General features: G+C 44.9%; 1 protein-coding gene across 5 annotated transcripts in view; it reads right to left on the reverse strand.

The window, feature by feature from the left end:
• Window positions 1–26,852, reverse strand: part of apbb2b (amyloid beta (A4) precursor protein-binding, family B, member 2b) — a 92,188-nt gene that overhangs the window by 58,316 nt on the left and 7,020 nt on the right. For all 5 annotated transcript variants that reach the window (XR_014569281.1, XM_083765692.1, XM_083765691.1 and 2 more), the window contains exons 2-5: window positions 21,988–22,072; window positions 11,935–12,040; window positions 9,554–9,614; window positions 7,160–8,365 (exon numbers count right to left, since the gene is read on the reverse strand). Coding sequence is in view for 4 of the 5 variants with exons in the window: in XM_083765692.1 (XP_083621818.1) it covers window positions 7,160–8,348 (1,189 nt within the window). In the remaining variant the exon portion in view is untranslated. The remainder of the gene's footprint in view (window positions 1–7,159; window positions 8,366–9,553; window positions 9,615–11,934; window positions 12,041–21,987; window positions 22,073–26,852) is intronic.

Consider the following 26,852-nt stretch of genomic DNA (forward strand, 5'->3'; position numbering starts at 1 on the left):
ACGCTTCCGCTTGACATGCCCGTCTTCACCCTCGATATAAAACAAACATCTTTATGTTGGCTTATTCGTCTCGCTCCCTCCTTTTCTCCTACAAGCCTCTCTCCTCCGTTGTCCTAGCAACCCCACCGGATCAGCTTTCTTGCAGCATCGCACAGCGGTTCAACACATGGAGGGAGATCAGAGGGGAACAGAGAGAGAGAGAGATGGGGGAGACGAGGCACAGTACTGTATCTAGAGCACTCGTTCTCTAGGGACCCCGAGGGGGTCCTTTACGGGGGTTCCTGGGGGTCTCCAGCTAAATGAGAAACAGTTTAAACCCTTTTAGGCCCGCCTTTATTTTCCGGCTATTCGGACACACACATATATTATACGATATGTTTTACGAGATCACAATGCGTCACATCACCGCGACGAGCTGTTGAGCTTGCAGTAGATCATCTGCCATTTTAGAACATTTTCAGACAGAACAAATGTTGGCAAATATTTTATGGGCTCACTGGCCCAAAATCTTTTCAAATTGGGGTCTGGACTATGGCCAAATACATATCACTGTGGGGTCCTTGACAGGAAACCACTGATATGTTTGTGAGAGGTAGAGAGACGGTGAGCGAGTGAAAGAGAGAGCGAAATAGAGCAGGTGGGTGAATTAACTAGTCACCCACTAAGGTGTGAAAATGTCTTGTGATTTTACCTGCTGCAAACTAGCTCACAATTGCAGGGCTGTGTTCACTCACTGGAATGCTCGCATACTGCTGCGTTCAGAGATCACCAAGGGCATTGTCGATACCATTCCTCAGGTAAGTGAGTGTGTGTGTGTGTGTGTGTGTGTGTGTGTGTGTGTGTGTGTTTTTTACTCCTTTGTGTGAAAGCAGTGTAACACTGGCACTCTAATCCACAACATCACCAGAGGATTCTAACATACACCTGGAAAAACAACAGTGTTCAGTCCCTATGAGAGACGGACAGAGATGCAGAGAGAGAGAGAGAGAGAGAGAAAGACACAGAGAAAGGGACTACAGTACGTATCTCTTGCAGCTGTATTTAGACTCTCTGCCCTATTATCGTTAACGACTACATGTAGGCAAATATAATAATAAAGTAGTATTAATATGAATTAATACATCTATATTATCAGTGGTGTCATGGTGGGTTTTTTTACTGGTACCACAGCGTTTTAATGACGCCACGTGCACGTGCGTGCATATGCGCCACGTGCACGTGCGCGCATCACAGAACAGCTGATATAGCCTGCCTATTGTTAAATAGTGTATGAGAGTTTTAGACACAAACACAAAAGTAGACTTAAAATAGCCAGACAAACATCTTTACAGCACACTAGCGAAACTAAAAACTTTACTTTGGGCGAATGAATCTGTTCTGGAGGATCGAGGCATTCTTCTTGTGTGCAGAACACCACACAGCAGCAGTAGCCTACTGGAGCCACAGCCTACTGCTGTAAGTGTGCATGCTTACCGTGCACTCAGGTATAAACAGTTAAAGCTGTCCTGTTGTTATGCAAAGTAGTAGGCACGGTACTTGACACGGCGTGAAAGTAGGGGGGGAGGGCGCCAGTAAACCTAGACCACTGGGTAGTGGGTACTAGTGCGTGTCTTGGAAAGTCTAGTGACGCGAGGTTGATTAGGTGCGTCTTCTCTTGAATCTAGGGGGACGCATTCTAGCGTGCACGCAGATGCACTGTTCCGTTCCGGTACCACAGCGTGGTACTGCGTTCTATGTATATTATATACTTATTTCCATATCATTTTATAACTGGTGTAAGATATGGGTAAACATTTTCTCTGCCAAACCAAATGACCCTCGAGAGAAAGATTGGTCGTATATTATGGAGACTACTACGCAGTACTCCACACCCCCGCAGGGAGTGCAGTGCCCGGTATCAAGTCGGTCGGACTCACGGTTGTCCAGAATCACCACAAAAGGCTCTGGTCAGGCACTGCCAGTGGGCCTAATGAGGCCAACTCCTTTCACCTGGGCCAGGCTCTGCCAGTGGGCCTAATGAGGCCAACTCCTTTCACCTGTGCAATTTCCAGCCTACACACTCCACCTTTCACACACACTCTGCACTCTAACTCCCAAGTAGGCCGGTGGCCGACTGCCACGGGCACGTACAGGTCTAGTACCTATAATACACAGAACCTTAGGGTAGAGGTACCATATGGACCTTAAGCCCAAATGGTACCGATAATATTTGTCTGAGCTCTGTGAATGAGGAACTGGGAGTAGTACTACCAAGCCATTCACTGTGAATGAGGAACTGGGAGCTAACCCATTCACTCACATGTCCGTGGCAAATGTTTCTCACAAATGCTAATGCAAAGTCAATTGGGAACCTTGACTTGGCTAATAATAGCTATAATCGTCATATTAATTTCCATGTTAAAAATGACAATATATTGACATCTACAAGCTCAACACATTTGAGTAGATTGTAGATGGGCTATTAATGGGCTATTAGTGTTATTTAATGTGTTAGTCATATCTGCCATGTGTTTGTTTGGCAAAGGCTGAAATGTAATCTTTAATTAATAATGTTCCAACAATGTTCAACGAAAGAAACACAATTCGGATGGGAACCGTGAGCTCCCAGTGTCCCAGTGTTAGTGTCGAGGTGTCCTTGAGCACGGGTCATCGTCATGTTTTGTCACCAGGCCCCGACTGGACAGTCTGGCAATTCTGGCACATGCCAGAAGGGCTGGGCAGTCATGGGGCCGTGCCAAAACAATAAGAAAAAGTAATAAAAAAATGACATAGTAGGGCCTTTGGGCCGGTGAGGACCACAAATGCCAGGGCTGATTTTCTGTGCCAGTCCGTGCCTGTTTGTCACATTCCATTTTTGCCACGGACATACAAAATTAGTGGACAATGATATAACCAGAAACACATATAGCCCTGAATGACCATAACAGGTCTGTAACTCTGACTTAAGGAGGTCTTTGCAAATAAAACATTTTAGAATTTTAGTGGACTCCTAATGTGCCATGGAATCGTAGTAAATAATTGTCATACATATTCTGAAGAAAACCTTAACTTAACAGTTAAGACTTAATATGCAGTAAATGGGAATTATGATCTAAATATAAAACAGAAAATCAAAAGATTTGCCACGGACAAGACCAGTCTTTGCCATGGCGGACACATCGGACTTATGTGCACGGACATGTTGGTGACCTCTGTCCTCGAGCAAGAGTCTGAACCCCGAATTGCACCTGATGTGCAGGTTGGTCCCTTGCATGGTTTCCATGATGAATGGGTGAATGTAATGCAGAATCTATGAAAAGCGCTATATAAATGCACCATTTACCATTTAGAGAGAGAGGCTGCGGGGGGTCGGGGCACGGCCTTGCTGAAAGCTCTCAACAACACTAGGGCTCTTTGAGACACTCACTCTGAGAGATGGGAGGCTCAAAACAGCTGAAAACACATGTCAAAGGTCAGGGCTCACAGTCTGGCAAACGGGAGTGCCGTGTTCCACAGCATGTGTTTACAACAAACGGACAGGGCAGAAGGTGTTTTTTTTAGGGTTAAATTACACACAACACCCAGCTTTTAACATGTGCTCCCAAAGTGTGGCCAGCACGTCTTCTGTTGTTGAGACGACCAGCAAGAAAGCGAGTACAGGCAAGCAATGTCTGACTGGCACCCACACTGCCTTTCTCAGCAATGACGACCGTTTACGAGGATGACAAACTATGAGTAAGCCAAAGCTCTTGAAATGCTGCTTCAAATGGAATTCAGCGGCAGCCATTTGGGTTACATCAAATTACACCAAAACAAGGTTATGGCATCATGTCCTTCCAGTCAATCTACTACTGAACTTCTTATTTGACCTATACCTGATCAATAATATGTGATGGAAGGATTCAAATGTGAAATGCCATTTTATTTAGTTTCAGGAGGCACATTCCATCACCATGGCAAACGGTAAAGCCTAGGTTCTATAAAAACTCCCACGTTTGGTATTTAATATCATCAGAAGAAGAAGACATTGGAAGTATATGTACGAGACTACGAGTTTAACCACATGAACCCTATAGTGTCCCTATATTCCTGTAAACATTAGGCAAAAATAGCGGATCCACAAGCTCTCAACGCATCACAACTCGCAACATGACACGTTTTGAGCATGATTGGCTATTGTCAGCTAAGATATTTGGTGTAGAGCAGGAGTTTAACAGATTTTGACCCAGGGACCACCATCCTGACTAAGAGCAACCTGGGAACCACCGATACCACTATTGTGTTGGGTGGGTCCATTATAGACCCACCTGACACAATCGTGGTGGGGGTTCATGTACCATTAAGATTCGATTTTTCTTTTTTCCTTCCTTGTTATTCACTAATCACACACTATCACAGGCTACTTTCATGAGCTCAGCTCAGCTCCTCAAAGCATTTTATTACCCGTAAAGAGCAGGGATATCCTTTGGCAAGAAGCACAACATTTTTGTCGTGCATACAGCCATATTTGAATGCATCAACTCTTTACAAAAGTAGTTTTTCCCTGGACCAAACAGGACACCCCAAGTACCGTCTCAAAATATTACTGAACGCATGGCCAGGGACCACCTGCATTGCGCTGGTTTAAAACCCATGGTGTAGACTAGAGGTAAACACTGGCAGACCTTGTCTAGAGCCCTGGGGGACCCCTGACAAACTAAGTACATAGGGTTTAAGTGGTTAAAGAGGGTTTTGCATAACAAATCACATGCAGGTGGCATACCAGGGGTGAATCCAGGGGTAGCCGCCAGGAAGAACCCTATGATGGAAAGACCAGTGTTTCCCAAACCTTTTCATGTCAAGGACCCCCAAATTGACACTAAACGTTCTGACATAACAATTAAAAACAAAATGTAGGAAACACATTTTTTTAAAAGGACCCATTCAAATGGGTCCCGACCTTATATATATAAATATAATAGAGACCGAGAGGAAACCCTGAGGCGAAAAGGACATATTGGCCGAATTTGGTATACTGTAGCAGCTCGAGCCAGCATTATGCATTGCGCACGTTCACGTATGACCCATAACACGTGAACGCTATGTTTCATACGTGAACGCACACAATGATAGTCAACGTCCCATCGCGTTCACGTCGTTTCTAGTATCAAGGCTTTAATTTATATATTCGAGAGCTTTAGCGTTTTTTGGAAGATACATGTTTTCCATTTCTAGCTTGACCACTTCAAATACTCATCGTTGCGACGTATTGTAAGCTTGTAGATCAGCTATTTTCAGTGCTTCTATGGAAGACATGATACTGGCTGCTGTGGAATCCCAAAGACTGAATTCAGAACTTTAATCCATGTTCTCTGTATGAACAACCGCGGCCGTCGCTAGAAGCTCAGATACTTCCCCATCATGTCAGACCCACATGACCGTCTGGGGATCAGCAGCGGGATCAACATGTAAACCTCTTCTCATAACACACACACAGCCCCAGGTGCAGTACATAGTACAGTACATATGGAGGGGCTCACATGGAATACTGCAGATCCACCGTCCTCTGCGCCGCGTGTGTCTGCGCGTGTGTGAGTGAGTGAGTGCGTGCGTGCGTATTTTAACTGCATCCTAACAGTAAATATTTACGGCTTGTTTCCCAGCCTCCTCATGTGTTTAGTGCAGTGCAGCAAGATAAAGGAGCAAGATGGAAGGCTGGATAGGGGAAGAAAAAAAAAAGAGAAAATCAAAGAATCGCTCGACTCAGCGAATCAGAAAAAAAGATAAATGCGGCCCAGGGGCGAGAAGACAAATGTCAGACAAGGTTATGCCGGGACAATGAGGCAGGGCTACAGGACTAAAGGCTCACATCTCTGCAGGAAAAGACCCAATGATTAGAGGAAGATAGAGAGACAAAGACACACTGTATTTCACCTCCACTTCTCACTGCTTGACCAGTGACTGACTGACTGTCACCGATGTGCGCACGCGCACGCGCGCACGCACACACACACACACACACACACACACACACACACACCCACACAAACACACAAATAAATGAATGTGGACACACAGCTAAGCTGACCTAGCTTCCCATCCACTCTCTGGGGCCTCAGTAGCACTTCCTGCTCTAAAGGGATTCTGGGAGATATACTGTAGGCTAGGGGAGGCTTTACTGTTTATTATTCAGGTTCCAGCACATTACTGGAGGTCAGTGCACGTAGCCGCTCGCACACGCACACACACGTGCACACACACACACCCGAGAGAAAACATGTCATCAACATACAGTAACAGGGAAACCACTAAGTTGCACACGGAGGAAAAACACAGCAGCTGACCTCACACACACCACAAGTGACCGTAAGATGCTGTTACCATACAGTATTATGTAGTCTGTTTGTGCCTGTGTGTGTGTAAGATGCTGTTACCATACAGTATTATGTAGTCTGTTTGTGCCTGTGTGTGTGTAAGATGCTGTTACCATACAGTATTCTGCAGTCTGTTTGTGCCTGTGTGTAAGATGCTGTTACCATACAGTATTCTGCAGTCTGTTTGTGCCTGTGTGTGTTTAAGATGCTGTTACCATACAGTATTATGTAGTCTGTTTGTGCCTGTGTGTGTGTAAGATGCTGTTACCATACAGTATTCTGTAGTCTGTTTGTGCCTGTGTGTGTGTAAGATGCTGTTACCATACAGTATTATGTAGTCTGTTTGTGCCTGTGTTTAAGATGCTGTTACCATACAGTATTCTGTAGTCTGTTTGTGCCTGTGTTTAAGATGCTGTTACCATACAGTATTCTGTAGTCTGTTTGTGCCTGTGTTTAAGATGCTGTTACCATACAGTATTCTGTAGTCTGTTTGTGCCTGTGTGTGTGTAAGATGCTGTTACCATACAGTATTCTGTAGTCTGTTTGTGCCTGTGTTTAAGATGCTGTTACCATACAGTATTCTGTAGTCTGTTTGTGCCTGTGTTTAAGATGCTGTTACCATACAGTATTCTGTAGTCTGTTTGTGCCTGTGTGTAAGATGCTGTTACCATACAGTATTCTGTAGTCTGTTTGTGCCTGTGTGTGTGCGCACACACGCACAGGAAATTGTATTAACAACTTTAGCCATTTTTGTATTAACAACTTTAGCCATTTTGCAGATGCTCTTTATCAATTCAATTCAATTCAATTCAAACGGTGGCACGTACCCGTCTCCTCCGGGGTGATGCTGTCCTGGGACAGGGTGGTCCAGCTGGACTCCTCGTCGCTGGGGTTCAGGTTCTGGATGCGGTTCAGAGCGCAGTCCGTCTTGGCGCCCGTCCTCCTGTCCTTCTTGGTCTCCGGCGAGGAGGAGGAGGACGAGGAGGAGGAGGAGGCCACGGAGAGCAGGGGAGCGTCCTCGGGGCTGCAGGCCTGCCGGGGTGGGGAGGAGGAGGGAGGAGGAGGCACACCGGGCGGGGAGTCTTTGCTCGACTTGAGGAGCTTGAGGTTGGGGTGGAGGTCAGAGATGAGTCCGATGAGGCCCGGAGGAGCTTTGAGGTTGTCGTCCAGCGGACTCTCGTCTCTGATCAGCAGCAGCAGGGGCCTCTTTTCCTCCACCACCTCCTCCTGCTGCTGCTGCTCCGGCACCTCCTCCTCCTCCACTTCCTCGATCTTCATCTTCGACATAATTTCCTTCTCGGACAGGATGCTGATGTCGTCGCCATCGTCCGCGTTGTTGTCGTCGAGACCCGGAGGCGACGCGTTGCTGGAGTTCAGCTCTGCCTCGGGGACCACGATGACGTTCCACTCCTCCTCCTCCTCCTCCTGCTGCTGCTGCTCCGAGCGGGCGTTCCGCTCGGCCTCTGGGTCGGCGGCGGGGTCAGGGCGGGTCGGCTCGTAGGCGAGCTCGATAACGTCACTGTCGTCATCGTCGTCGTCGCCTTCGTCCTCGTCTCGCTCGTCGTCGGTCAGAGTCTGAGCGTTCTGGCATTCCGGGGCCGCCACGTTGATGACGTTGTCCTCCGTCGCCAGGTTGTTGGACTCAGGTTCGGGGGACTCGCCGCCACCCGTCGTGTTCTTGTTGTGATCCTGGCCAGCCTTACGGAGCTGGTTCACACCGTTCTTAGCCAGCTTGGGGTTGTTGGGCGTCGCCGAGGAGGCCACGGCGGCGGGCGAGGCCGATGTTGGCGACCCAGAGGAGGGGGGCCCGGCGGTGACATCTCCGAGGCCGAGGCCCATGGCCGACTGGATGCTGGTGAGGGCGTACTTCTTGCGACACTTGGGCGGCGTGCAGGCGGAGCCCTGCTTGATTACCTCGCCGCTGAGCAGCTGGTTGTGGGAGGAGCGGAGGCTGAGCGACGTGGGCGGGGTGGCGGCAGGGCCGTTACGATTGGTCACGTCCACCGACATCATCATGACACGAGAGGGGTTAACTGTAAGATGGGGAGAGAGAGAGAGATAGAGAGGGAGAGAGGGAGAGAGGGAGAGAGAGAGAGAGAGAGAGAGAGCGGAAGTGAGTGTGTATTATGGATTAAAGCTAAATAAAATCTCACAACTTAACATATAAATGTTGCTAGGCCATGTCCTAAAATGTAATTAGTGAAACAGCGTGAAAGGGGGGGTGCGCACGCTTATCCGACACACCAAAAGTCTGACATGTGCGAATCACCCGCTGCTCCCGACGTGTGTTGGTCCTACATGCGTTGCGTCGTGCTTGTGCTTAGGTTTCTGGTTGAAGGAAACGTTTTGTTTTTCCCCCCCCGTTTTTGTAGGCCTCAAGATCAGCTAGAATGCTAGATTATAGTCACCAATGTACACAGTTTTTTAATGTACAAATATAATTAAAACGTTTTTTTGTAAGTATTTTTTTTTACATAATAGGTAGTTAAACAACAGTGTGTCCTACACACTTAACAGCTAACCAGTTGAAGAAATGTAGGCGTTAATGATTGTGGTTCTAAAATTCATTAGAGTTTTCTGGAAGACTGAAATACCGGTAACTAATAACTGAAAATAGGCTATCTACAAGCTGCAACGTGTTGTGTGGCTTGTACATAGCGTATTTTTGATGCAGGCACACTATAGAAGACATGATGACTGAAATCCAAATGACTGAAATCAGTCATGACGACTGAGAACTTTAATCCATGACTAATATGCTGATTAACCCGGTTAACTTTTTGAAATATATTTCACATAAAGCTGCACAACATAACTTTCCTCTTCTACCATGGATTTGAACCCCGTTTCCTGTGCAAGTGCTGACATTTTTACCATTGATCAAATAAAGCCTGCCTGCTTGCTCAGGGGATAACTTGAATCTTGATTGATTGATCTTGATCTAAATGTAGCAGGGATACATGGAGAAATGTGTATCTGCGATGGGTTCATATACAGTGCTTGTGTAACTAAATATTCTACCATTGTAATGCGAAGGACATGAACCGCATAATGAACTCATGTGGGAATAGACAGCAACAATATCAGAGATCTTATCTCTCTCTTTCACATCCAAAGACTCATTAAAATCTCAACAGGAAGCCAGCTTCACACTCAGGCAGACAGTGTGTGTGTGCGTGCGTGTGTGCGTGTGCACGTGTGTGCGTGCGTGCGTATTGTACCTTACAGGGGGTCGGTCATGGACTGGTCACAATGCAGGTCTCACTAGCTGCAGCAGCAGATCTGAACACGATATAGGGAACAAGCAAAAATAAAAGGAAAAGAAACATCAGACAAGGAATGTGGAGAATCCTGAGAACTCCTAGGGTTGACCCCAGAGAGCAGAGACACAGCCACCCAAGGGGAACCTAAATGCTACGGGTTGCTAAGGAGACACACACACACACGGTTCTGAAGCAGGAGGCCCTGCTGACAGGTCATGCTATACTCCTTGTGTGTGTGTGTGTGTGTGTGTGTGTGTGTGTGTGTGTGTGTGTGCAGTGAGCAATTCTCCTCATGTTGTTGAGACCTCCCCAAAAAGCATATTGTGATTTGTGAGTTCCAGGGGACAAATGAGACCAAAACGACAGCACCAGATGACTGGAAGGGGGGGGGGGGGGGGCCCTTCCAGTCATCTGGTGCCGTCCCGGGCACTTGAGAACTCCAGGAATGCGGAAGTGCCGTTCTCAAAGCCAAGGGTGACGGAACCTTCACTCACATCCTCCCTAGACAACATGGGACATCCCAAGAAGTCACCCGTTTGCCGTCTTGGGACTGGAGTGAGACTGCGTTGTTGAGTCAATTTAGGCATTTAGCAGACGTTCTTAATCCAGAACGATTTACAGTAAGCAGGAACAACACATGGTAATACATCAGATACATACAAAATAGTCATCAAGAATCATACGTATATAAGTTAAGAACCTAACATCAGTGAAATATCTATATAATGAAACTTTGCATATACACTATAGAGTGCTATGTCTACATAAAATCTAAATCACATAAGTTGAGCCTTTGCATACATACGCCTGTTAAGGTCGTGAAGGCTAGGGCAGGTGCTACGGGCCAAGATGGAGTCCGAAGAGGTCTGATTGCAATGGGAAGTGCAATCCATAGTTTTGGAAGCAGAAGGGAGAAGAGTTTGGGACGTGTGGAGCGTTGTCCAATCAGACTTGCAATATGTGCTTTGAAGGCCAGCATCAGAGTTTAGTACCCTCTGGACCTGATCTCCATAATGGAGCCGTCCTGTTATAACATCATTCTGACATCTTTGGGCATGCCTGACAAAGAACTCCATATATGGGCATAAAAGGTAAACAGACATAACTGTGGTGTGGCATACATTTCCAAGTAGGCCAGTTCCCAACGGGCACCACTCTAGTATGTCTAATGTTTAAACAGCATTAATGTCAAAATAGCAACCTTGTAAGCCAAGCATAAGCCAATTAGAACTTTCTATCCTCTACAATGTACAGTACATAATTATAAAAATATATAAACTCTTCATAATGTTTATCAGTGTTGTAACAGTGTGCTGCGTAGCATACCAGAGGAACTGTAACAGTGTGCTGTGTAGCATACCAGAGGAACAGTAACAGTGTGCTGTGTAGCATACCAGAGGAACTGTAACAGTGTGCTGTGTAGCATACCAGAGGAACTGTAACAGTGTGCTGTGTAGCATACCAGAGGAACATTAGCTGTAACAGTGTGCTGTAACAGTGTGCTGCGTAGCATACCAGAGGAACATTAGCTGTAACAGTGTGCTGTAACAGTGTGCTGTGTAGCATACCAGAGGAACATTAGCTGTAACAGTGTGCTGTAACAGTGTGCTGCGTAGCATACCAGAGGAACATTAGCTGTAACAGTGTGCTGTAACAGTGTGCTGTGTAGCATACCAGAGGAACATTAGCTGTAACAGTGTGCTGTGTAGCATACCAGAGGAACATTAGCTGTAACAGTGTGCTATGTAGCATACCAGAGGAACATTAGCTGTAACAGTGTGCTGTAACATTAGCTGTAACAGTGTGCTGTAACAGTGTGCTGCGTAGCATACCAGAGGAACAGTAACAGTGAGCTGTGTAGCATACCAGAGGAACAGTAACAGTGTGCTGTGTAGCATACCAGAGGAACAGTAACAGTGTGCTGTGTAGCATACCAGAGGAACTGTAACAGTGTGCTGCGTAGCATACCAGAGGAACATTAGCTGTAACAGTGTGCTGTAACAGTGTGCTGTGTAGCATACCAGAGGAACATTAGCTGTAACAGTGTGCTGTAACAGTGTGCTGCGTAGCATACCAGAGGAACATTAGCTGTAACAGTGTGCTGTAACAGTGTGCTGCGTAGCATACCAGAGGAACATTAGCTGTAACAGTGTGCTGTAACAGTGTGCTGCGTAGCATACCAGAGGAACATTAGCTGTAACATTTTGCTGTAACAGTGTGCTGCATAGCATACCAGAGGAACATTAGCTGTAACAGTGTGCTGTAACAGTGTGCTGCGTAGCATACCAGAGGAACATTAGCTGTAACAGTGTGCTGTAACAGTGTGCTGCGTAGCATACCAGAGGAACAGCGGGTTGATGGAAACTACACGATGGACAGTGTCCATGCTGATAGGCACCGCCTCTCTCTTCAACCAATCATACGGCATTCAGGGCAACCGACTTCCTGAGAGAGACGCAGAAATAAAACAGGATTAATGTTGGACAGGAAGAACGAGGTTGAGCATGAGAGAGAGAGAGAGAGAGAGAGAGAGAGAGAGAGAGAGAGAGAGAGAGAGAGAGAGAGAGAGAGAGAGAGAGAGCATGGGGGAGAGAGAGTGCGGGGGAGGGGGGGATCTGCAGGACACCAGAGGGACAAATAAAGACATAAATTATTCACAACCTCTGATCAAACATTAATACGCAAGGTGTGTGTGTGTGTGTGTGTGACTGTCTGTGCGTGACTGTGTGTGTGTGTGTGTGTGTGTGTGTGTGTGTGTGTGTGTGTGTTTGTGTGTGTGTGCATGCGCGTATGCATGCGTGCGTGCGTGCATGCGCGTGTGTGGAACATAAGGCTCATTTTGTAGAAAGCTCATATTTCTTCCTTTGGCGCAGTCAGCCAATTGACTGAAGCCATCATAAACTTCATGTCATAGGAGACTTGTAAATTCCTCCTACACAAAACACACAAATATGCATTCTCAGGCGCACACAAGCACACGCATGCAAAGTGCTGCATACTGTATATACAGGCAATACACGTTTTAAAATTATCCCTAGCTAATAGGCCTTTTATGCCGTAATACATTATAATTGCTCTCTATAACTAAAATTTTAAAATTAAAATACCTTCAATATTTTAGTCCTTTTAGAAATAGTTAATCTTTTACTCAAGGGGGACAATGCCTGCAAGTTGATGTCATTTGTCCATGTGTGATCCAGCCCTATGGAATGTATGGAATGCTAAAGTGCTAATAAAAACCATATTGTTTTGATGGTCATATTAAGTTGTTCTTTAGTTTGCACATGCATTCCCCATACATTCAATAGGAAATATTTGTTTGAGACAATGTGATTAGCATGGTTTAGATTCCATTACAAAATGTGCCACCAAATAATGTACTTGGCACAATGAAGAGTTTGCAAATCTATAAACACATTACTGGGTGTGTGTCTGCCGGTCAGCCGTGGGATAATTTTCAGAAAACAAAAAACAAATAAATTGAGCACATTCATCATCAATTAGAAAAGTCCTCCATTCAAATGAATTATGAGCCCCGCTGACATAAATTCCGACTAATACACCACCATAATGATCTGGCATCACAGAGCTGAAGGAAAAGTAATGTGGAAGGCTGCAGCAGGCAGCCATAATAAACTGCCATAATAAACTGCGTTATACAAGTGAAGGACAATATGCACGAACAAGAAACAAACCTGCACTCTCTATGACAGCCTAGCAGATAACAATAGGATATTGTGTGGATCTTGGGATCCACATAGAAACCTTTTATTCACTGTATGTAGAATGAGTACATACTACATTTCAACGAAAGTACAGGTCAATACAAAAACTGCTACGAGGATAAAACCAGAAAAAACTAGAAAAAGTGCCCTTCTGGGCACAGGTCTCCACCAGGTTATCCACAGATCCGTGCAGTTAGAGGTAAAAACACTTTTCGGCCAGTTATAGCGCCACCTTGAGGCTGAGTTGAAATTGTTCATGTGGCATTTCGTCCTCGGCCTAGTGGGAATGTGCGTGCACAATTTCACGGAAATCACGCGATGTGTTCATGATTTGCAGCATTTTGTTTGAAACTGAGCACTCCTGTGAACTTTGGAAGCCAATCTTAACCAATCAGGATGGAGTCTGAGAAATCTGAAAGACCCGTTTCGTTGAATGGCTCTAGAGAGACTGTGTACTAATTTGCGTGATGTTTGGACAAAATCTGTAGGTGTACTGTGAAAAAACTTGTTTTGCACAAAGCGGCCTCCAGGTGGCGCTATAACAGGCCGTTCTGGAAAGTTTGGGGCAGAGGTTCATCGTTGGCATCCAGGGAGTGTGTGTGCAAAATTTGGCATCGACCGGGTTAACGGTGGCCGAGATTAGCTGTTCACGGACACACGGACACACGGACGGACGGACGGACGGACACACGGACGGACGAAGTGCAAAACATACTCTCCCCACATGCCTTCGGCCTGGTGGAGACAACTAAGACTATAGAGGCACACGGTGGCACAGATGGACCGGTAGTGCTGTCGTTTTGAAACTGAATTTGACCGGTTTTGTATTTTGAGGCATACACGAGAAACAGATTAATTCAAAATGTCACATGATGTAAGCGTATTTGAGTACATAGAAAAGTGGCTCCCCTGGCGTTGTTCTTCCATTTCTTTCTCTAACTACATTATCAGCTTCTTCAACTCTCTCTGATTGTTTGTTGCATTGACATTTTGCTTAAATTATTTGTTAGAATGCATTCTTCTGAGTTCTGACTTCTCATTCAACACAAGTTCCCGGTTGCCATTTCATTTCCTGTGTTGTTTTAACTTTTTTTTTCTTCGTTCTGAACCAATCAGAACTGAGTATTGCGATGTGTCAGTCTGTCAGCCAACGAGAAACATGTTGGTGGAATTAAATGTGTCATAGTAGTAGAGAGCCCGCCTACTCTATCCGCTAATTTGCACGCATGCAGGCAGACAAACATCCATTTTCCGTATCTGCTCTATACCTGATTTCCAATGTTCAAAGTGAACTGGGCCTGGTGCTGCACTCATGCTGCACACTCCGTGGTGGGATAAATAACAACATCGGATTATGTTGACTGACACAAACACACCGGAACAATTCAGAAGCACTTCATTAGACAACTCAACTAATAACACTTCTTCTTGGACATGCGTTTTGGCACAGTGGCATGTTATTTAATATGGGATTTTGACAGCTGTGTTTCTTAACGGAGCTGAGCTCCGCCACCGAATCTTTTGGCGGACCGCACCGGCTCACATTCACCACTGGTCTCATCTCCTACATCCTAGCTCCTACAGGAAGTTGAAGTTGGTCGGCCATTGTCTCTCAGGCCTGCTCGAAGGACATGGGGGGGGAAGGGCGGCGGTGGCTCAGGGATAGTGACCGGATGGGAACCGCAAGTTTGCCAGTTCGAACCCGGACTCCCCCAGAGTTAAGGTGGTTGCACATTGGACGCGTTTTTCGGAAAACCGACGGAGAAACGCCGCAAAAAATCAGAAAACACGCTCTGTGTGCAGGGACCTTTAGTGTCGAAGTGTCCCTGAGCAAGACACTGAACCCCTAATTGCTCCCGATGTGCAGGTTGGTGCCATCATCGGTGTATTAATGTGTGTGAATGGGTGAATGTAATGCACAATCTATGTAAAGCGCCTTGGATAAAGGCGCTATATAAATGCACCATTACCATTTAGGCATTTACAGGAAGCATCAATGAGGTAGGAGATAGGAAGCCCAAGTGCATGCTACCGAGGTCTTTCCAAGTTGAACAGAAATATGTGTGATGACTCCGCCCCTCCAGCTGACATTATAACACCCCTACAAGGGAGGGGGGCCTATCACCTGTGTTGTTGTCATCAGAAAAGGACTAATCTGATTCCATGTTCTCTATGGTTTTAATGCTTTCGGGCTTCCTAATCACAAATTGCACAGGGCAGATACTGTATGACAAATAACTTCAATATACAAAGAAATCACATTTATTTATTTATTTTATTTTTCTTGCTAATTACAGATCTGCTTGTACTGTAGATCTGCTATATTTTGTTTATGTATGGCCTTTTTCTTTACGATTGACTATTATGCAAAAATTATCAAATCATTGCGATTAGGCGTTTATGTAATAACTGCGACAGGCCTACTTGTGGTTTTTCTTCTGTGGTCTACTGGCAGTGTGCATGCATACAACCTTTCTGTGGTCTACTGGCAGCGTGCATGCATACAACCTTTCTGTGGTCTACTGGCAGTGTGCATGCATACAACCTTTCTGTGGTCTACTGGCAGTGTGCATGCATACAACCTTTCTGTGGTCTACTGGCAGTGTGCATGCATACAACCTTTCTGTGGTCTACTGGCAACATACATACGTTTGGCGCTGATCGGTCAAGCCGTTTGTGAGATTAGCTCCGGACAAGCACACAGACAGTGTGTTTGTCTCTGCTGTCGCAAGTGGAAACAAGCTATAATAGACGGCCAGCCTTTTGCAGAGCCACGCTGTCATCATCAGTGGTGGAAGAAGTACTCAATTGTTTTACTTAAGTAAAAGTATCAATTCTGCAATTTAGAACTACTCCGTTACAAGGAATTCAAAATGCTATGGTAAAAGTACATTTAAAATGTACTTAAAGTACCAAAAGTTTAAAAGAAACTCACAAAGTCACAATGCAGAATGTCCCATTTCAAGTTTTCAAATGTATTAAAAATCATTTGAAAACAGCCGATCTACAAGATCACAATGCGTAGATCGGCTATTTTCAAATGGCCAAAACATGTACAGTATGGGGCTGAAGTGGTTACTGTATGTTTTGTAATAATAATCAAAGTAAGTAGTAACTAAAGTTTTCAAATAAATGTAGTGGAGTTAAAGTACAATATTTGCCTCTGAGATGTAGTGGAGTAGATGTAATAGTATTGGAAATTAAAATTGAAAAGTACAAATACCTCAAAATTGTAAGTAAATTAACTTAGTTACTGTACTTTCCACCACTGGTCATCATGAACTCAGTCACCCGCTTCGAATGTTAGCCTATAATCAAGAATATATCCGTGATCAGAATCTTGGAATAGAGCCAATGTGTGATAACGCAGAAGTGAAACTACTGACACGTTAGAGAGCGCTTGCTTTTTGTGACCATGACCATGACCGTGACCGTGACCATGACGGAGGTGTGCCATCTCTGGTGGCCTTGAGCCACATGAGGCACTGCCGAGCGAGGCGCCGTGCCGAGCACTTCGACGGCCACCAGAGCCGTCTCAGCGACGTTCCAGTTGCATACCGATAGGCACAGAATAGTAAATATTAGTCCCCCCTACTTTCCATGCCCTCGACATGTCTGCGCGCTCCAAGTGAACACAGCCGAGAGCCATCACTGAAAACAACGTCAGTATGGCCGATATGGCCATATTGGCCATATTCCAACGGTTGATAACGTGTATTTAATGCAGTGATAACATACGAATCCATTGACTCAGTCAGCATCATGTTAAGTTTATAGGAGGACTGTGCTGCTGAACTTAACTCCTTTCAACCTACTTTTGGCAGGTCATCATCAGAGGTGGAAAAAAATAAGCTCAAAATGCGTCAGTGCGACGTGTTGTGCCTTGAGTGTCCCTTTTCACTATATTTCTTGGGCGATTAAGTACATAGGGCTTAAGTGTGTGATGATGAAATGAGTGCACATAAACATCATGCTTATGTCAAGGGCCTCAGAGGCTGATTACAGATGTGGGCTCCAGTCTCTAGAGAGTCACTGGTGTTCCACCAACATACAGACTGCACGGGGAGAGGGAGGGAGTATGTTCTGTATGCACAAACACACTGATTGATGGAGAAAGCACACACGCGTATCCTCCCCACACGCGCAGGCATGCAGACAGACATGCACAAACACACACGCGTCGCACGCACGCATCTCTGATGTGAAAGTCAGCCAAGGACGGAGCAGTAAGAAAGATGATGCATAAAAGAAAGGGCATCATAAAATAACACCATAAAAATGTGTTGCATTCAAGGCATTCTTAACTGCTTGACTCCTGCCGCAACAGGCCCACATACCTGTGTGTGTGTGTGTGTGTGTGTGTGTGTGTGTGTGTGTGTGTGTGTGTGTGTGTGTGTGTGTGTGTGTGTGTGTGTGTGCGTGTGTGTGTGCGCGCCTTAGAATAATTGTTTCACTTTCCCCACTTCGACTCAAGTAACAAACAACCATTCATAATCAGTGAAGTCTGTAGATACAATACAACATACAATAGTTTGGACGGCCTTGAAGGCAGGGCCTCAACAACATATCAGTCTATCTGATGTTCTGATGATAATTCATCTACAGCTCAGAGCTACAAGTACTGGTGCAATTATATGAATCAAATCATAACATAGCCGTATGTTGTGATATACAACATGCTGTGTACTGATAACAGGTACTTGTACGTGAATATACAATGTACTTATATATATGTATGGTGCACTGAACTGTAACATACTTTAAGAGCTGCGTTAGGGTACTTAGAACCAGAATCATAACACCGTAGAACACATTTGACATTTGATTTTAATACCATTCCTCAGCCATCTGATGCGTGAATAGAGAACAAAATTGTTGACCCGCCAACATTTCAATTCATTTGCCATTCTGAGACGGTACAAAATCTACAAATGTAACTAAATGGACCCCGTTTACACCGGACCCTCACCCTTTGTGCCCTACACTCTCGGAGTTAAATGTGCCGAGCATGTAGAAGTAGTAGTAGTGGAATATGGGCCATGGATTCCCTTGAACGGAGAGACTGAGCTAGCTGTGTCGCTGCACTTGGGACGCTCTGGGATGGGCCCCGAGGAAGCCATAAAGGGTCCCCATCGGCCCTCTGCTGTGGACACGGTGGTGTAGCCCTAATTACAAGGTCCCTCTGTGGCTAGAACCACTGGCACTACTAAAGAGAGAGACACGAGAGAGAGAGAGAGAGAGAGAGAGAGAGAGAGAGAGAGAGAGAGAGAGCGAGCAAGGAGAAACACTGCATATGGGGACTCAGTTGTAAACAGTGAAGGAATGTATGAGTTGAGGCTGGAAGACAAACACGCAGAAATACTCACTCGCTAACACTCACACGGACACACAAACCTGGGGGGGGGGGGGGGGGTGGGGTGGTGGGCGGGTAATAAGAGCTAGGATGTGGCGCAATGAGACCTTTAACTTCTAACCCTTTGGTCGACCCTCTATGTGTCTGTGTGTGTGTGTGTGTGTGTGTGCGCGCGAGTGCGCACGCACGCTTACCAGAAACTATGGAAAAGACAGAGGGAAAGACTGACATACTAACAGACAGACGCAGAGAATGCATTGACTTCATAAGCCAAGTGGAGAGCAGCCAAGGACACACTCTACAATTAGAAAGTCCTCTTCTTCCAACCTTCTTTCCAAACTTCTCCTTTGCCATTCTAATCTTTCCTAGTCCCAATCCATTAGAATTTCTCAACGCTTTTTCCTTCTATTCCTTTCCTTTCCCGATACCAGCTGTGTGTTGCTAAAATGTTAGTTTTTTTAAATATCTTTTTTTGAAAATAGCAGATCCACATGGTATCGGCATGCAATTGTGAGCTTGTGGACTGGAAAATAGCTGTTTTCTAATAGCTGATGTACCAGTAGTCCGGTACATAGGGCTAATGTGGTTAAACTGATTTTGATGCTATATTTATTATTTATACATTTTGCCGGGGATATCCTCTGGAATGTCCTCAAGGACCGCTGTGTTAGAGTGTTAAGCTCATTAAAACACCAGAGGGGGTCTGGATATATGCCAGTAAAGAAAAGACCAGGAGTGGTGGAAAAAGTACTCAAGTTTGTTACTCAAGTAAAAGTATCAATACTGCAATGTAGAACTACTCCGTCACAAGTGAAAGTATGGTTTTCAAAAATTACTTGAGTAAAAGTATAGTATAACTATAAAGTACCCATTATGCAGAATGTCCCATTTCACAAGTTCAAAATGTGTACTAATGTTTAGAAAATATTTTCGAATGGCCGACATATAGGCTGAAGAGGGTAATGTATATGTTTTGTAATTATAATTAAAATCAACAAAGTAACTAGTAACTAAAGTTTTCAAATAATTGTAGTGTAGTAAAAGTACAATATGTATCTCTGAAATGTAGTGGAGTAGAAAAGTATAAACAAATTGACATACTCAAGTAAACTACAGTACTTAAGTAAATGTACTTCCCACCACTGAAGACCGGCTTCTCACCAGCACTACACTCTGATTTACAACTGACCCTTCCCCTCCTCTCCTTATATGAGAAAAAACCCATCTGTCACCCTCCCCAAAAACGACACAACCACAAAAAAACGTGAAGAGAAGCAAAACCACCACAGCTTGAGGCTGGCCGGCGGAAAACAATGCGGACGGAACTAGGCGAGGAGCGCAGAGCCGAGGCAGCAAAGGCAAGCCGCTGTTTGTGTAACTTTTGGATTCGGACGTGAGCGTGAAAGCCAGCTGCATAATCGCGGACAATCTCTCTCCAGATCTTTCCGTGCTTTATATTGGCTCAGCTGCATCTTGAAGCCCAGGCCTCTACAGCTATAGTGGCTGCCATCAGCCTCCAGGCCTGGCTAGGAAACTATAGCAGCACAAGTTCTAACCATAGATATTTAATCATTGAAGATGGGCTGCTGTGATATTTTTCCCAGTTGTTCATGTGTTTATGAGGTGACAGTACTTCATTAAACCCCTTGGTGTGATTGTTATGTGCAATGATGTCTTCCCTTGGTATTTAGGGTTTCTTCCTTGAGGCTGAAACAGTCAAACGTGCCATCCCCTCCCATTATCATACAACAACAGCTGTGGGTGCGGCTTCAGTTCAGGTGGATAACCACCCATCACCACCCACCAGGCATACTAAATGAACTGGTGGGCGTGTCCACATAAAAACAACATCCATCAATAGACCGATTCCGTAGCGGGACTCATGGTCGCAGCCTACGTATTTCCTGTAGGCGGACTCGACGTAGCTGCGGGTTTAAACCCTCACCAGGCGCATCTCTTCCACTACAGTGAACGGCAGAGTGACTGATAGTTCTGACATCACGGTGATGTTCTGACCACTGCATAGACTCCATATTTGGGCATGCCTGACAAAGAACTCCATATATGGGCAAAAAAGGGACACAGACAATTACTGGGTGGGTCATTCATTTCCAACTTGCATTGTTCCATTCCAAGTAGGCCAGTGCCCAACAGGGGGGGGGGTCTTTCTCTAGGCCTGTGTGATTGCATCCTTATACTGTCAATGGAAGGAAATAACAGAGACAATGTAACACTCCTTGACTGAGGCTGTAGCCTAAACATGAGTTCATAACACAAACACCACCAATACTGTACATACTGAGCTGAAACTATGCACAAATGTACGCACGCACACACACACAGTACATACTGGGCTGCAACTACATGCACGACACCCACACCTTTTTTTGGCATTTTTAACCCTATAGCCTATTTTTGGCACCGGTGTGCAACTAATTATAAGTCATGCAGAAATACAACACCAACTTCTAAACCTAAACTCTAAAACCTGAACCCAAATCTTGTGTGTCGAGTGCCTAACCTTTTCTCTTCGGAGGACCAGGAAAATTGTCTTGCGCGCGCACACGCACGCACACGCACACGCACACGCACACGCACACGCACACACACACACACACACACACACACACACACACACACACACACACACACACACACACACACACACACACACACACACACACACACACACACACACACACACACACACACACACACACACATGCCAGTGGTCCACATGAGGTCAATATGATCCCATGACCAGACATTGTCCTTGTAGCAGTAATGTATAGTGACTGGTGAGTGTGAAGGACGTACAGGAATAGATGCAGGTCGACTATAATTGAACATGCTCCTTCAACATGCTCCAAGTACACATGAAGTCTGCTTCTGTGTGCATGTGTCCCAGTGTACTATGGAAAAGGTATAATTTCCTTCTGCCATGGTTTTCATGGGTGGGAGAGCAAGACACGAAGAAATGACCACAAACAGAAGGAGAGAATAAGAGGAATTTTCAGGGTGTGCCAAAGAATTTCTGGTATGTCTCTAGTTGGGTGGGTGGGTCAGAGAGGCTGGGGCCCGGGCGGGCTTTAGTCTCTTAATTACTTGACAAAAGGGGCAAGCAAACAAACATACACACAAGTCCGTACATGTAAAGCAATGCATACCTTACGGTCAGAGCTAGTGGCCTAAACGCTGGCTACTGCTGCATGCATTGTGTACCTTTTTCCTTTGTTGGCCCTTGGCCCAAACTAGCTATGCAAAAGAAAGACACAAGACAACGAGTAAGGCGACAGAGGGGAAGGTATAAATACCTGGATTGAGAGTCTCTCTCCTCTTCGGATCAGGACACACGGACAGTCGTCTAACGGAGAGGCTGGCGGGTCAGCAGAGGTTCACCTGAGAAAGACAGAATAGATTTGAGCACTGGAATGATGATACACTACTACTAGCATATTAAACATATGCGTTATGGAAGAAGCAAGGGATAGCGGTGGTGTTGCATGCGTCGTCATTCATGGTTAAAACCCTGTTTGGGTGGGAGGTATGAGAGAACATACTGCTAACAACATTGCCCTATGAGCTTTTTCTGTTAATTGAGGTCCCTCAGGGGTCTGTACTTAATTGAGGTCCCTCAGAGGTCTGTACTTAAGTTGGTCCCCTCCTTTTTTCTTCCCTCCGTCTTTTTTCTTCCCTCCTCCCTCTTTGCTGAAAATAGGCGATGTACTGTACAAGCTTACAACACAACTTTGTTCTCCGAAATTTGTTCTCCGCATTTGACCCATCTCTTGGAGCGGTGAGCCGCAGCCAAGGAGTGGTGAGCTGCAGGGAATCATTTGATTAGTTTGATTTGATCCCCCCATTGATGCTGAGTGCCAAGCAGGGGAGGCATTGGGTCCCATTTTTATAGTCTTTTGTATGACCTGTCCGGGGATCGAACCCCGACCTCCCAGTTTCAGGGCGGACACTCTTAACCACAAGGCCACTGTCTGGTCTGGTCACCTATTATGACAGGCCCAGAATAGGGATGCCAGGGTTTATGTGCTTAATAATGTTTCTCTGGACTCCTTCAGACTTCTGACTAATGAAAGGTCCTGCATTGCTGTCTGTGCATCCACATCAGCAGTTGGCACATGATGGCACTTTAGCTTCAGGAGTGTCCATGCTCCATTATTCTTAAAAAAGATACCTCACAGCCTTTACCCTATTCAGTATACTGTAGCTAGTTACTGTGTGGCATTGTTCCAATGGCTGGTGCTGGACACACTGACAACACAGCAGTGTTGTTTTTGGCAGCAAATTTAGATTTTAGTTTAGTCATAGTCTTTGGAATGAAACTTAGTTTTAGTCATCCGAATTGTTTTGGTGTTAGTCTAGTTTTTAAATCGACTAAATATCATATGATTTTAGTCAACTAAATCTACTTGATGGCGTTGTAATGACAGCTTTTACACTCGGTTGCATGCTTAAAATAGCAGATCTGCAAGCTCACAACAGATCGCAGGGCTGTGAGCTTTTAGATCTGCCATTTTCATATTGCAACAACCCGAGTGCAATAAAGCATAAAATGATCTCTTCTCGTCTAGTCCCTCCCTAACATTTTAGTGTAGTTTTCATCCGTTGACAAAATTGTCAGAACATTTAGTCATAGTTTTAGTCATCATGGCTTAGTTTTTATTTTGTTTTTATGTAGTTTACGTCAGTGAAAAAAGGAAGTTGACGAACATCTTTCGTCATAGTTTTAATTGACGAAAACAACACTGATGCCGAGTGTGTCTATATGGAGTGATGGGTACAGTGCAGTATATACTGTTTGGATGCCAGACGTCCCGTACTCGCCTAATGTACTAATGTTATGTGTTGACACTTGACACATGGCAGGAGCTCACATTTATTTGGTCCCCGTGTCCCTAAGCCGACGGGTCGACCCACACAAAAATAACAGAAGAGAAAGAAAGGCAGACAGAAATAAAGAGAGGGTGAAAGAGAGAGAGAGAAACCCAAATAAGTGGGAACAGAAACACAGGAGCCAAAAAGAGATTTCCTGGATTTGGGGAAACTTAGGAGCGAGTATGGCGGTGAGAGACCCCTCCCCCCCCCTGTCCCAAATACCCTCTCTCCCTTCTGCTGCACACTCTCCGTCTCTCTTTCCTGTGGGTGAGGGGAGGCGAGGCGCAGCCAGCAAGGAAAGAGTACACCATGTACACACCAGACACACACACACACACACACACACACACACACACACACACACACACACACACACACACACTACAAAACAAAACAGAGTTGGGGGAGGAAACTCCTGATTCAACTGTTTAACCTGCAGGCTGCAGAACACACACGGCCTCAAACCGCAGCAGGAGAGCAGCAGCCAGCAATGGCACTGTAATGAGACCACAGCGCTTTCCTGGATGCGTCACCGATGGCAACAACACAGGCACAATCCGTAGCCACCATGCATGGGCTTTAATACACATGCATGCACACACACACACACACACACACACACACTACACACAGTACACACATGCACAAATTCAGTGGTTCCCAAACGTTTTAGTGAAAATAGCCGATCTACAAGCTCACAACCCACGTTGTGGGCTTGTAGATCGGCTATTTTCACTTCAATTTGTTTTCTAACTTTTGGAATTTCTTAGAATTATTTTAATTATTTATTCAAGAAATTACTTTCATTTGGTATTAATTCATGAACAATTCAGCTTTTTTTGGGAATGTTTTTTGAAAATGTTTGAAATTAGATTAAAAACAAGATAACAAGATTATTTAAAAAAAATAAGGGACCCATAAAAATGTGTCCCGACCCACTGTTTGGGAACCACTGCACTAAATATATTTGCTCCCTCTCTCTCGCTCTCTCACACACGCATGCACAAAGAGTGTCTCTCGCTCGCCCACACGCGCATGCACAAAGAGTGTCAGATCATCTAATGAGAGGCCAGCAGACAGCAGGGAGACTGGATATCCTATATTTATCTGAGATATATAGCAGCAGCACAAGGCAGTCTAGACGTGAACAATGCAGGCTTTACTCAAATCATTTGATTCATGCACAAATATTGTTTTGTTCTAAAGGTTTTTCTGAACACTTCTCCCTAGCAGAAAATTACCGCCTGACCTCCCTCTGGGTGAGAAAGAACCTTTCTGTCTTGTGATTAGCTTTTTTTTCCTTTCTTCTTTGTTTGTTTGTTTTTGCCAAAACGGTGCAAACCTCCTCTGTGTGCTAAACATTTTTGATGACATTTAATTACAGAGCCTATATGGCACGCTGTCCATCTAAGCAGATGTCAGACGGACGAGACTGTGCTGATGTGTCTAAAACGATGTGCAGGCTCACGGACAGAGATATCGGATATGACGAAAGAATGGAGACGAAGTGACTCTTCCGAAAAGGAATGTCCCCCTCTCTGCCAAAGGGACCACAGGAACCACAAACGATCCATTTCTCTTCAACACTTAAAACCCTCCCCTCTTGTCAAATCCTAACCATTCTTTTCCCCTCCTCTTTCCCTCTGGAGCAGAGGATGTTTGGGTTGTTAGCGGGGCATTTTTCTCAGACAGGACATTCATTTTGGAGTACAGGACTATACAGACATATATAGCTAGCTGGTCCTGGCTGGCCAGTCTTGAAGCACAAACACAAACGCAGCCAAAACCACTTGTTTTGCCAGGTCAGTGCAAAGCCAAGCTCTGTGGCTTGTTGGGCTCATTTCTTCAATACGAATTTTGATCAGAGAGTGCAGATTGAAGCTAAGAAAACATAGTTGAATATTTAAAGATTAGGATGCCATAAAAAAGGCTGGAGTGATACATCATACCCGCGACCCCACAGCTGCTAAATTAATCCTCTCGCTCCGCCCCACAGGATGTGACATCATAGGAGACTCATAGGAAGGAAACCCAAAACCAGCACAATGTGGATAGCTGAATCAGACTGGCAGTCAATCGCCTGTCATTCGGACCACTCATCAGACAGGAATGTCTTTCCAGTCCAAGTAAACTCCTGCATTCCCATGTTGCGCAATGCGTACACTTGAAGCCACCTGGTAAAATTATGTTGCAAAATAAATCACAAAAGGCTTGCGTGGCATTTGTGGCCGCTGAACCCATACACAAGAAACCATGTAATTCTTCTTTGCAAATGAGCCTCGTTGCAAAACAATAGTCTAATTCACGAACACCAGCTCTAATAATTGCCACACATAGTTTATTTGTTTAATTATTTAAAATGGACCTGAGGCCGATTTTAACGCCTTCTAAATCCTAAACCTACGTTTTCAGAAAAACTAGCTAGCATCATTTATAATTGCACAGATGTATATAGACAATTAGACACTGTCACATCGCACGTTTATTCTACCTATGAGGGCGGAGTCTGCCAATGCATTTCAATGGGAATGGAGCGGGGGGGGGGGGGGGTTTGGCAGACATTTTGCAGCAAACTGCTCATAGTAGACTTATGATGGGTTAAGAGTAGGGCCGGGACTAATTGCGATTAATTTAGATTAATTAACTACAGAAAAATTTATCGCGATTAACTACAGATAAATTAATCGCACCTTTTTTTTCACCGCGGAACGTTTCTCACTGGGCGCTTTTCTATAGTACTGAAAACTGGAAATAATAAAAAGTCACCCCATTTTGTGTTGCCTAGAACTGGAGGTCTGACAAAAAAACAGTAACAATATGAAGTAAGTACAGCTTTGTGATGTCACTGAGATGTACTTGTTACTGTTACTAAATTTTTTTCAGACCTCCAGTTCTAGGCAACACAGAATGGGGTGACTTTTTATTATTATTTCCACAACAGGTATATTAATGACAGTAAATGTTGAAAATGAGTGGTATCCTGTAGTCACTATTCGTTGATTCACTGGGATACCAAAAAACATTAAAAAAAAAGGTTTCTCGCTGTTCTCGGGTTGAATATTGATATGCGATTAAAATGCGATTAATCTAGATTAATTAATCGCAAAGCCTCCGATTAATTAGATTAATTTTTTTAATCGAGTCCCAGCTCAAGAGTTAAGACCGAGCACCATTAGCTGATGTCTAATCACAGCTAGTCTACTATAGGTCCAAGGCAATCATATACATTAACAAAAATAGAAGAGAAAACATCACATAGTGTACAGTATTTAGAGTGACAGTTATTAGC

The sequence above is a fragment of the Protomyctophum parallelum genome (genome assembly GCF_964188405.1).
Source record: "Protomyctophum parallelum genome assembly, chromosome: 5".
Classification (NCBI taxonomy): Eukaryota; Metazoa; Chordata; class Actinopteri; order Myctophiformes; family Myctophidae; genus Protomyctophum; species Protomyctophum parallelum.